The 13339-nt window shown below is 43.4% G+C and overlaps 1 protein-coding gene across 4 annotated transcripts in view; it reads left to right on the top strand.

The window, feature by feature from the left end:
• Positions 1 to 13281, top strand: part of SEPHS1 (selenophosphate synthetase 1) — a 30972-nt gene extending 17691 nt beyond the window's left edge. For all 4 annotated transcript variants that reach the window (XM_019487554.2, XM_014607583.3, XM_014607585.3 and 1 more), the window contains exons 7-9: positions 1720 to 1819; positions 3345 to 3557; positions 11976 to 13281. In XM_019487554.2, the coding sequence (XP_019343099.1) occupies positions 1720 to 1819; positions 3345 to 3557; positions 11976 to 12190 (528 nt within the window). In that variant the 3' untranslated portion in view covers positions 12191 to 13281. The remainder of the gene's footprint in view (positions 1 to 1719; positions 1820 to 3344; positions 3558 to 11975) is intronic.
• Positions 13282 to 13339: the final 58 nt, after the last annotated feature.

Genomic DNA, 13339 nt, shown 5'->3' with positions numbered 1-13339 from the left:
GCCAGACCAGCAGGCGCAAGCTAAAATGCGACAAGGGCTGCACCAGGTAGGGCTTGGCCCCATGCGGAGGATCACACCACCCAGACAAGCTGTGCTGCACATGCCTCCTCCCTCCCCTCACCCCCAGCCAGCTTCTGGGACCTAGCACCCAGGCAGCCCACCTGCTCTCCTGCCCCCCATGCAAATGCACATCCTCACCACAGGGCAAGGAGCATGCAGGGGGCAGATTGCAGCTCGGCTCCAGCCCCATGCTGTCATGGCCCCATGATCCTGGCCTTGTTTGCCCATCCTGCTCCTAAACAGTGATCCCCGCCTGCCCACAGCCCTATCCCACATAGGGAGGTTTGGTGTCTTGTTGTGAGGGGGAGGCAGAGGGATTGACCCAGCCCACCACAGCTCATCAAAACTCCTTATGTGGCCCCGGGTCCAAATAATTGCCCACCCCTGTGTAAGAGGGAGGGTTCTATTACAAATACCCTCCTTCAGATGCTGGTTAATGCTAAATGGTTATTAAAATATTGCTTATAAGACGTGATGATCCCAGCTAAACTGTCTAGGAAAGTTATATTTCTGTCTGCTTCAGTTCCCTGTCCTGCTTATGCAACTGAAAAACCCCTTTCCATCATCTGTCTGTTTTGTAGTGCTGCTCTGACCTGTAAAACTGATTTTTTTTTTCCTAGAGGTGGTATCTGTCATTTCAGTCATGAAAGCGTTGTCTCCGTTTAACTGTTTCACTCATTTCACCAGGTGTTCTGGGATCATTGAGGATGAAAGGCTCATATAAATACCATTTGTTGTTAGCATGTGATATTAGAAAGGGGCAGAAGATGGAATGATTCCCTGAAGACCCTGGGGGTGGGAAAAGGAAGGTAGCTTTAAAAGCCCAATCAAACTTACAGGATGACTGTGATTGTAGTTCCCTAGCTGGAGAGTGTGCTGTGCCCTGCAGCATTCATCTATTGGAGTGAAGCATGTTTACCAATGGAGTGTTCCTAGACACAAGATTAGGAATCATTCCTTTTCTTTGACCAAAAAAGCTTGGGTTTGTTTCAGGGTATGCTAAAAAGTTCCTCTCTCTTTGGCCAGTGTTTCTTAAACTGCTGTGCTTAGTGAAAACCATCAAAGGTATGAGAGCAGAAGAAGAAAAAGCAAAATATAAAAGGAAGGGAAGGAAGGAAAAACTAAGAACAATTAAACAACCATTGGAGAGGCCACAGTTTGATTGTAGTGACATAGTGGTACTTTATTTTCTGTAACACGCAATCATAGGGGTATGCAGCAGCAGTAGAATACACTTCAAAATGGTCTGTTACCCAAACCAGTTTGAGAGCCATTGCTTTTGGTCCTGCTTTTTCAACCAGGGTGGTGTTTACAGAGCAGGTTAGCCCAACCTGTGTGTTTTGTTCAGCACTAATACTACATGTGATATACTTTAAAATTACCTGCAATATCTACGTACAAAAGGGTAATCAAGTATAAAACAAGATTTTTATGTTTCTGCAAACCTACAGACAATAGTTTTACTATTGTTATTAACATGCTCATAGTTACAATCTTTTAACTTTAAAACTTGAGCCTTCTAAAACAAACCTAAGTATCACAGAAGTGTAAATACATCCTGGACTAAGAATTTTTCATAAATTTTGGATGCGCTTTAAACTATGCATCCGCAAAACTAAGAAACAGAATGTCTCTTTCTTTTTTTCTTCCATCCATTAGCCAGAAAAATGGAATAAAATCAAACTGGTGGTAACGCAAGAAGATGTAGAGCTAGCATACCAGGAGGCAATGATGAATATGGCAAGGCTCAACAGAACAGGTGAGAACAGGAGAAGTGTGTGTGTGTTGATTTTGTTTTCAATCCACATTTAATTTCAGCTGTCTGCCATGGTGAAATAAGCTACATCAGCTCATCTTCCCACCAACACCCCCATCATTCTTTTATTCAATACATGTGAAACAAGGAAATTAAAAACCAAACATACTCTTAATTATATAGCAAAGGCACAAATGTTGCTGGAGATGATTATGCCTCACGTGGGTGAAATGATGTGAGTTGGTACAGATTTTAATGAGAAATAGATTGTATTTGTTCCTTTTCTCTCTCTCTCCTCTTGAAGACAGGGCAGGTTAACTGTAAGCTTTTTATTTTCACAAAAAACTTTTACATCTCTCTCTTTTTTTTTTTGCTTTGAATTCAAGATTTTGTGGCTTTTTTTTTCCCCCTCCCCACGTTCTCCTTTCATTTTCTTTCCTCTCCCCCCTCTTCCCTCCTGCTGAAAAAGTAGTGTGTGGTTTCTTTTCTTCTATGGTAGAAAGCAGGGGGGAAAAAGTGTCAAGCCATGACTTCTCTCTCTTTGTTGGAGGTCCCTTTGAAAGAATAGAGAATTGAATTTGGCATTTTCCTTAGCCCTTAATTGAAGGGGCCGAGGTGTTTTTTAAAAACTCTCTCGTTTGTTCAGGTTTCGCATGGTACTTGTTATGTCGTCTTACTAGATTTTCATTCTTTCACATCATCTTCCAGGAAAAAAAAGATGACCTGTTTTTTGGTGCAAAAGAGATCTTTCAGGTCTTGTTTGTAGATCAGAAAGAACTAAAAAAAAAAAAAAAAAAAAAAGTGGAAACGTTTTTGGGTTTTTTTTACTACTCTCTTTTGCAGGTCACGTTTAACATTTAAATGTTCTTTAACTAGAGCTATTGTCCTCATATGGAGGTGTCTTTTTCCCCCAGCCAGGAGCTCAGCAGTTGCATATGCCCAAGAATTCCTTGAATGCCTCAGTGGGGAGGCTGGAGCATTATGGAGTTGATTCTGCCTGCCTGTCTTTGCCTCTCTCTCCCTCTTTAGGCTATCAGAATACAATCTGCAGATCCCAAATCAAAAGCCCTTAAAAGAATAGAAAGGTGTTGGGAGAAGGGAATAACCTAATCTGACTGAAATTTGCAATTAGTAGGACAAACTGAAACTGTTAACGCATAATGCGTCTGTTCCAAAATTTGCGGAAATTTTGGATCTAGATTTAGTTCCAGCTTTTCAGACTACTATGTGTAAGTAGACATGTTAGTAAAACAGGCTCTTAAATTTACCTTATTTAAGCATTTGGCATGATAGAGGATTTTCAGTGTAATATGTTAAAAACAACATAAATGTTATTTTCAAAAAGAATCTATGCAGTACCTGTGAATTTCAGGTGATCTAATGTTTTAATTGATGTTCACATTGGAAAATGTAAAGGATTTGTAGTTCTTATTGGGAGGGTAGATGGTTATTTGAAAGGTGAGCAAACTCCATTTTGATTGTGGCATTCCTAAATCTTACTTTCCCTGATTTTTTTGGTCTCTTCCAGCTGCTGGACTAATGCACACTTTTAATGCACATGCAGCTACAGATATCACAGGATTTGGCATTCTGGGGCATGCACAGAACTTAGCCAAACAGCAGCGAAATGAGGTGTCCTTTGTTATTCATAACCTCCCTGTCCTAGCCAAGATGGCTGCAGTTAGCAAGGCGTGTGGCAATATGTTTGGACTCATGCATGGTACCTGTCCTGAGACTTCAGGTGAGTGACCTAATTTTTTTTCCCCATTTGAATTTAACAGGACGAAAAGCACAGCCATGAACACCATATGTTGCATTTTTGAAGCACAGTTGGCTTAGGATGCCACCAAACTAGAGAGCATTAGCCATGCAACTGTTCACAATTATTTTATTTATTTTTAGCCTGGTCTCCAAACCACCAAGCTATTTTGACTGTCTCACTTCTTCCTTATGAGGTGCTATATATTATAAAACCTCCAGAGTGAAACATCTGGAACATTTTGCATTTCCAAGATCTAAATTTTTTTTTATACTTGTTTTCTGAAGTGTCCACTACGGAATACAGTACTGAGTATGTGCCTGTCATAGCACAGGCAACAATTTGTTTTTTCAAAAGTAAAATCACCCACAGGATGGCTGCCAATCAAGTCACTTTTTCCATTAGAAATGTATGTGGAGTTTAATGCTACACTGCATGACTTGGGGTCCAAACCTTTTTCCCCTATCGACAGCATGGATGCAAACAATATACATTTATTCCCTCATTATCTTCTATTGTGTCCCCAAACCTGATTTGGAGGGATTGTCTCTAGCCATAAAAATGGAATTTGTTCTCCAAGTAGTGATCAATACTTACTCTCTAGAGTCTGTCAAAAATACTAGTTGTCATTGTGATATAAGTGTGTGTGTGTGTGTGTGTTTTGATTGTGTTTGCACTCATTTAATAGGCTAATAACTCATTTCACATGTCCCTCTAAGCAGCATCAGTTGGCAGCAGCTGTGGGTCCCTGCTTCCTATGGTTTCATTTGGAGACAGAGGTGAATGGCTCCCTAGTTTGTTGTTAATTCCAACATATCTAGCCCCTTGGAATAAGAGCATTGCTCTTCCAAAATTGTTTGCCTCATTTCTTCCTAGATTCATAGAAGTAGGGTTGGAAGGACCTTGTAGATCATCAAGTCTGACCCCCTGCCCTGGGCAGGAGAGAAAACTGGGCTCAAATGACCCCAGCCAGGTAGACATCAAGCCTCCTTAAAGACCCCCAGGGTAGGAGCCATCGCCGCTACCCTTGGAAGTTGGTTCCAGATCCTAGCCGCCCTGACTGTGAAGTAGTGCCTTTGGATGTCTAGTCTGAACCTACTCTAACAATTCGTGGCCATTATTCCTTGTTATCCGGTGGGGCGCTAGGGGGAACAGGGTCTCTCCCAAACCCTGCTGGTCCCCCCCTAGTGAGTTTATAGACAGCCACCAGATCCCCCCTCAGCCTTCTATTGCAAAGGCTGAACAGGTTAAGGTCCCGTAGCCTCTCTTCATAGGGTCTGCCCTGCTGTCCCCTGATCATGCGGGTGGTCCTCCTCTGACCCTCTCAATGCTGTCCACATCCCTCCTGAAGTGCAGCAACCAGAACTGGGCACAGTACTCCAGCTGCGGCCTGACCAGTGTCTCATAGAGGGGGAGGATCACCTCCTTGGCCCTGCTTGAGATGCATCTGTGGATGCACAACAAGGTACGGTTAGCCCTACTGACCATGTCTTCACATTGTCGGCCCATGTTCATCTTGGAGTCAGTAATGACTCCAAGATCTCTTTCTGCCACTGTGCTCTCAAGAAGGGAGTTTCCCAGCTTATAAGTGTGCTGCTGGTTCCCGCTGCCCAAGTACAGCACCCTGCACTTGTCAGTATTGAAACCCATCCTGTTTTTGTTAGCCCACCCCTGTAACCTGTCCAGGTCCTGCTGTAATCTGTCCTTCCCTACTAGCGTGCCCACCTCACCCCAAATCTTGGTATCATCAGCAAATTTAAACAGGCTGCTTTTTACCCCGTCGTCCAGGCCACTAATAAAGAAATTGAACAGTGTGGGGCCAAGGACCAAGTCCTGAGGAACCCCACTTCCCATTCCAGGTCGAAAAAGACCCATCTACCACTACCCTCTGAGTCCGACCCTTCAGCAGATTTGCAGTCCATCTGACTGTGTAGGCATCAGTGCCACAGTCACCTAGTTTTTTGATGAGAATGGGGTGGTCGACAGTGTCAAAGGCCTTGCTGAAGTCCAGAAATTCTACATCCACTGCGACACCTGCAACACCGCAACACCTGTGTCCTGATCTTTTCTTTTTGTCTTCATCTTCTTTCCTCAGTCTGTGGTTTTCCCCCTGCCCTTCTTTCTCCAAAAGTGTTAGCTAAGATTTCTGCAACACACAACACAGCAGAACACCACCCTCCCCAATTCCAAAGTAAAGCAGTGTGTGAAAATCTGGAAAAGAGGATTGCAGGGAGAGCCATAAACATCTCCCTGAGTGATTATACAATTTACTGTGATACGTTAAATTGTTCCTTAGCTATCTGTGTTTAATCAGAAACTGTATACCATGGAGACTGTATGATCACGCTTTGTCAAAAATGTGAACCCTTTTAAAGAGCTGAGAATCTGGTTGTATGTTGAATGAGTTTACTGGTCTCCATCCAGTTCTTAGTGCACAGATGTCCGTGTAACAAATACCACCATAAATGATGGTTACAGCTACAGAGACTTCATATAGTGGTCCTTCAGGTACACTGCAGTGTTATTCAGAAGTGTACTTCGTTATAGCTCCCTGGACCTGGTTAGTGAATAGAGAACTTAAGTCTTCAAAATTGTCCATCCCACATCTTGGGTCAGCACATACTTTTCCTAGAAAGAATGGAAAATAGCGTAGTTACAGGTGCGAGAAAAGGAAAAGATGAAACTCTGGAAAATTAATTAGGTCAGGGATATCCAACTAGTGGCCTACAGACTGCATTTGTTAAGGGTTAATCAGCAGTGGGGCACCCCCCGCCCCCAGTCTGGGTGCCGCTTCTTCCATTGCTCTCCTGCTGCCACCAGAGTGTACAGGCTCCCCCTTCATCCTCCTGCTTCTACAGCCTGCAGGGCTGAGGGAGCTGGCAACCTGAGGACCCCCCACAGCATGGCATGGGGGAGCCAGTGTGGCACAGTGAGTTGGGGGGAGCAAGGTGCTGTGGTGCAGTGCATGGGGAGGGATGCACCCATGACGAGGTGCAGCTGGCATGGTACAGTGGGGGTGGGTGCCCACATAGCCCCCAGCCCCTCAGAATTTAGACAGCCCTTAATTAGGTGACTCATAAGCAGGAAGTATGTCTTTTAATCTCTAAATTGCTCTCAAATGGCTTCTCCACAGTTATTTACCATTAACATCTGGATATTGCTAGAATTGCTAGAATATCTCTTGCCAGTCTTCTAGGTATTCATAGACTTTGGTCTCATCAGTGTTACAGAAGGCACAGATTTGACTGTGGTTGTTGTTGCAGTTCTGTCGTAGTAAGGCTTGCACTCAAGAAAGCTGGAGCAGTTATTCTTTGTCCTATTTTGCTTCAAGTGCCAGAAATATTACATCCATAACTGCATTTTGCAAAAAGAATGTCTCTAGCAGAGTACAGCAGTCAAGTCGCAAAGAACTTGCTCTAAAGAGATTGTAATGGATTAAAGACCAAGGCTTTGTTTTTCCAGTGTGGATTTGCACGGTACAGCTTGATTTATAAATTGTGAATAGAAATATCAGTTCCACTAGAGTAACTAGGGGTGGGGTAACAGGGTCTTGAACCCCAGATGCTCAGGAAAGGGAGAACCAGAATGGAAGCAGAGGTGGCTCAAGGCTCCTGGTCACCCTGAGTAGAGTCAGGGCAGGCATCTCCTTGTCAACCTCCTCCTCCATATGAGGCTGTGGCAGTTGCAGGGTCAAGGGAGGTTGCTTGCTGATTGACACCTTGTGTTGTGCCTGTGCCTCTGCTCCACTCCACGCAGCTGAAGCCTCGAGGCCCACTGTCTCCATTTTGGCATCCCTGCACACAACCCCTATCAGCTTCTCCTCTGCTACCCAGGGTGCAAACTCCACCAGTCACACATCTCATCTGTTTGGTCATCTAGTCCAGGGGTGGCCAGCCTGCGGTATGGGTGTTGCAAATGGCATGGGCAACTTGTGTGTGTGGCATGTGACAGATCAGAGAGGGAGCAGGAAGCACAGTAGCAGATGGGGCAGAAAGCAGAGCAGCAGATTGGGCAGGGGAAGGGGGATCAGAGTGGCACTCCAGGAGGGTACGAAATACAGCTTTAGCAAGCAGACACCAGCTGCAGCTTCTGAATAGTCTCAAGGCAGCACTACACTTGGTGGTAACGTGACCTCCAAGTGACAAACTTCAGGTAGTCATAGTGAGGACTCCATCTGCACACATGCAAAGTGATGTGGGTGGGGTGGGGAAATCTCTTGCAACTCCTATGCCCTGAATACCCAATGACCGTGCAGCCTAACACTACCGTTGCAAGCTGTATGGCTGTCAAAGCATGACTGGCATTGCTAGAATGGCATAATTATAACTCTGCTGTCTATATGAGTCCTGCTAGTAATGACCAGTAGCCCAACCCTTTCATTAGAGGTTGCTGATGCATATTTGGTAGAACTGTGGGGTTATGGTGGTCAGAGGAGGACAGTTTTGTGTAGAAATTGGTGGATAGCAATTAATGTAGGACATTTCTGTTTCTAAAGGGCATAACAGCAAACTCATCATCAGTGTCAAAGAGCAAGAAAAGTGGTTAACAGGAAGGTCTGAGGAAAAAATGGATGATTGTAGGTTACTTTCTCGTACTTTTTGTCTTTCCACCTCTCTTCCCTTCTGTCTGATTGGTATTCAAGTTACTTTACCACTTTACTTTACATTACTTACTACTACTTATGAGTTTACTGACCCATTTGCTCTACCAGAGACCTCCGTGGTAGTAGTTCACTCCACCAGGAGTCAGTGGTGTCCTTTTACATTTGGAGTCACTTAAACACCATTCTGTGTTGCATCTTCTTGCTTTTGTTGTTTCTGATGAGAAGTATGCCCCTTCCTCCCCTTACCCCTCATGCCTCTGTCTTGACAGCTTTTTGAGGTGCAAACTGCAGATGACTGAAATGCTTCAGTCTACATCACACTTTAGAAATAGGGTCCTTGTGCTTTTTTTTCCTTCTTTTTAATTTACCATTGTTCAAAAGCTGCTTCTTTTTGATACTTTAAATTGGGCAGTTCCTTTCCGTTACTGTTAGCATGAGAAGATTAGCTTGAAGGTAACTGGTGCACACAGAAAACTACACGTTAGCAGCTTGCAGGTGTAACTCTACAAAGCTGTGCTCCATACAGGCTAACCCAGGGTCAGATCAACACTATTCTTATGGTCTCTGAGAAACTCCCTATGAACTTGCAAAGAACAATTTTTCCAGCTATCTCAGTTGGTCTAATAAAAGTACTAGATTTACCCAAAGAGCCTTGTCTGCCTGTGTCCTTAGACTGACATGGCTACAACCTACACGCCTGTGAACTGTAGGAGTTTTTGTGGGTGGTTCAGTATATGGTGCTCTTCTCCTAGCGTGTGCTCTGAACTGACATCCAGTCATCCTAATGGTCTGTGCTGTGCTCCTGGATACACCTTACCATCAGATGCCACCCACACAAGACCTAAGGCTTTTACAGTTCTTGGTTTCTAAGATAGCGTGACCCTTTGTAATAGGCAGATGGTCCTGGCATTTATCCAAATTCCACTTTTAGTAAATAAAATGTATTGCCTAAATTCTTCAGGCATCTTCAAGGAGAGGGGGTTCTTAACTTTCACTAACAGAGTGGAGTGAGGCAGCTATATGTACTGGAATGATACAGTATGCTTGCAACATAGGATGCTGTGAAGTTTAATTAGTGGAGTCTGCACATATATTTTTTTTTACTGAAACAATAAGTGCTACAGTGTGTGATTACCTGGATTAGTGAGGTATTGTCTAGATAAATCTAAGTCCACTTCTTAGTGATAAGACACAGACGCACAGAGAAGTGAATTAGCTTGCCCGAGGAATTAGCTGACAGCACTGGAAATGGATCTAATCTAATTTCAGTACAAAATCATCCTTCTTCAGTGCTATTTGATTTTTGAAAGAAAGGTGATTCTTTTTTTTTTTTTTATTAACTGAGTGGCAAGTATATTGTTTTGCTATTGTGTCAACCTCAAAACCTATTTCATTAGTAACATATAATAGAAAAGGCCACACATTAGAAATCTGCTATCCATACATTGAATACTAATCTTGTGAGAGAAGGGTTTTCAGGCTCAGATTTATATCTCATTGCCAGATTTCCTCACCTCCTACATTACCTTACTGCACAAATGGTTCCCTCGAATTTGGCCAGATTACTTGTGAGCCAGGCCCCATCTTTATGCAGATATTGTATTTTCTCGCATATAGCACATCCCAGAATTTAATACACAGTCTGGTTTTGAAAGACAACTCTAAGAAAACTAAAATTCTTAACTTGTAGTACAGGTAAGTAACTGATTAGCAGCAGTTAGGAAGCAGAGCCTGCTCCAGAACCTGCTGCCAGGTCTGCATTCTGAATGGGGGCTGTGGACTGACCCCACGTGCTGGCTGATCCAGTGCCACTGGTATTGGGGCTGTGCGCTGGTCCAACCTTGTGTGTTGGCCTAATCTGGCATGCTAGGTCTGGGGCTGCGTGCTAGCTCTGACCATGGTTAGACCCTGTGCTCTGGCCCAGTCCAACATACAGGGCATCTTGTCTGGTCAGGGGCTCCCCACAAGTCCAGAAATTTGGTGGTTGGGAAGTGGTGGGAGTGTTAACTGCTGCAGTTTCCCCACCAACAACTTTTTAGACTTGTGGGGATCCCTGTTTCTTGCATATAATGCACATTCTAATTCCCCTGGCTAGTTTAGGAGGAAAAGTTTGCGGATGATACAAAACTGTGGGGAGAAGTGGACACACTGGAGGGGAGGGAACAACTACAGGCAGACCTGGACAGGTTGGACAAATGGGCAGAAAACAATAGAATGCTATTTAACAAGGAGAAGTGCAAAGTGCTGCACTTAGGGAGGAAAAATGTCCAGCACACCTACTGCCTAGGGAATGACCTGCTCAGTAGCACGGAAGCAGAAAGGGATCTTGGAGTCCTAGGAGGCTTCCAAGATGAGCATGAGTCGTCACTGTGATGAAGTCATCAGAAAAGCTAACTGCACTTTATCATGCATCAGCAGATGTATGACAAACAGAGCCAAGGAGGTGATACTTCCCCTCTATCAGGTGCTGGTCAGACCGCAGTTGGAGTACTGCATGCAGTTTTGGGCGCCGCACTTCAAGAGGGATGTGGATAACCTGGAGAGGGTCCAGAGAAGGGCCACTTGTATGGTTAAGGGCTTGCAGGCCAAGCCCTATGAAGAGGGACTAGGGCACCTGGACCACTTCAGCCTCCGCAAGAGAAGGTTGAGAGGCGACCTTGTGGCTGCCTGTAAATTCATCATGGGGGCGCAGAGGGGAATTGGTGTGGCTCTACTCACCAAGGCGCCCCTGGGGGTCACAAGAAATAATGGCCATAAGCTAGCAGAGAGCAGATTTAGACTGGACATTAGGAGGAACTTGTTCACAGTTAGAGTGGCCAAGGTCTGGAACGGGCTCCCAAGGGAGGTGGTGCTCTCCTCTACCCTGGGGGTCTTCGAGAGGAGGTTAGATAGGCATCTAGCTGGGGTCATCTGAACCCAGCATTCTTTCCTGCCTATGCAGGGGGTTGGACTCGATCTATTGAGGTCCCTTTCGACCCTAACATCTATGAATCTATTTTGTGGAAGAAAATATTGTGATTGGATTTGGAATATGGCCCTTTTCACAATAATTTTATATAATTTTGGGCAGAGTTGAGTTACTGTATTCTATTGTTTTGCAATGCCACTATTGTGTTTCAGCAGACCTTTTGCTATCCGTGTCATGTTATTTCTCCACTAGTGTTTGAACAGAGTGCAAGTTTTTGAATTTAGCAACACAAGGGATTTCCTCCTACGAAATGAGACCCTTGGCCCTTTTAATAGATTCATAGATATTAGGGGCTAGAAGGAACCTCGTAAGATTGAGTCCAGCCCCCTGCCTTAGGTAGGAAGTCTGCTGGGGTCAAATGACCCCTGAAAGATAAGCATTCAGATGCCATTTGAATGAGTCCAGAGTAGGTGCTTACATCACCTCTGGGTGGAGTCTGTTCCAGACCCCGGACACTCGGACCGTAAAGAAGTTTTTCCATATGTCCAGTCTAAAACAGCCTTCCAGAAGTTTGTGGCCATTAGACCTTGTTATCCCTTGGGGAGCACTGATGAACAACTGTTCTCCCAGATCCTGGTGCACCCCCCTTATGTACTTATAGGCTGCCACCAAGTCCCCACTGAGCCTTCTCTTCTCCAGGTTGAAGAGTCCCATGTCCCTTAGCCTCTCCTAGTAAGGCTTGCTCTCTTGGCCTTTGGTCATGCAGGTGGCTCTCCTTATTCTGAAAGAACATAGTGAAGTCTATATACAGATTGCAAGATCAGGCTCTAAAATATTTTGGTGCAGAAATGTAATGAGAAGCTAACGTGCTTATTCCTTTGCTTTTCAGGAGGCCTCCTCATCTGTTTGCCACGTGAACAGGCTGCACGTTTCTGTGCTGAGATCAAATCTCCCAAGTACGGCGAGGGTCACCAAGCATGGATCATTGGGATCGTAGAGAAGGGGAACCGCACTGCCAGAATTATAGATAAACCACGAATCATTGAAGTTGCACCGCAAGTGGCCACTCAAAACGTGAACCCAACACCTGGTGCCACTTCTTAATCTAGGCAAAATAGCAATTTGTTTTGTTTTTAAATAGATCTATTCCTTTATCATCCTACAATTTAAAGAACTGTAAAAAGAAAAAAAAAGAAACGCATTGTGTCTGCACATCTGGTGGCCTTAGGTCAGTTTATGAGTGGATACAATTAATAAAATAAAATCCATTGCCTTTTTTTCCTGTTACATTAACTGAAGATGCACCTAATCTTGAGGCAGCTTCTGAGTTGAGAAATATATTGTTATCCAATACTGTTGATTCATTTTGAATCTTTAGACACTTATCTCTTGCCGCATAGGCTTTTTTTAAAGGTGCTTTCACGTAGCACAGACATTACCAGTAGTAGTGTCAAATAGCAGTTTGTGTCCTTTCATTGTATGTATATTTATCATTATAAGTCTAATTTCGGATGCCTTGAATGATATTCCGAAGAGGCAATAAATTGAGAAGTGACACATTGGGTTATACCCAGTAGTGAGGGGGTTGCATGATTAATTCAATCTTTGTTTTGTAAAGTTTAGTCTTACCCAAGAGCATCTACATCCCTGGTCACTGCTTGGTAGCACACTCTGTTAAACGAACAAGTGCTGACTTTGCATGGAAAGCGCTTCAGAGTTGAAGGAGAAATTTTTAATTTCATTTTTTGTAGACCTGACAATATTTACTGTATTATCAATAATTGTTTTTTTATTGATAGTAAGGAGAAAAATAATTGCTCTTTTTTTGCAATGTGATTGGATGTGCTATAGTGCAACAAGGTATAGCAGACCAAAAGGGGGATTACTGTATAATATTCATTTACAATTCACTATATAATTAACTACACATTTTTTTTTAAATATAATCAATCTAAAATAAACCTCTGTTCTGTGGATGGTAGTGTTTAATACATTTTATATTTTGTATAGTGATTACCAGCCATTTTTGTTTCTTTAAAATCAGCAGCTGTTTAGTATAATTCTTAGTATTATTTTGTTCTTTGCTCAAATACATTTTTGTGCACGCTTTTGTGATCTGTGTTTAAAAATCTACATTGCCAACATTGCAGCTTGAACTTAAGCTTGTTATTCAAATAAATATTTAATTTTTTTTATTGCTCTTGTATAAGTGCATGAACTTTTTTGATTTCTACTTAAAATACAGGTTGAAGG

This window comes from Alligator mississippiensis, chromosome 4 (assembly GCF_030867095.1).
Source record: "Alligator mississippiensis isolate rAllMis1 chromosome 4, rAllMis1, whole genome shotgun sequence".
Lineage (NCBI taxonomy): Eukaryota > Metazoa > Chordata > Crocodylia > Alligatoridae > Alligator > Alligator mississippiensis.
Note: the sequence above shows the minus strand (reverse complement) of the source record. Positions and strands in the feature narration are given on the sequence as shown.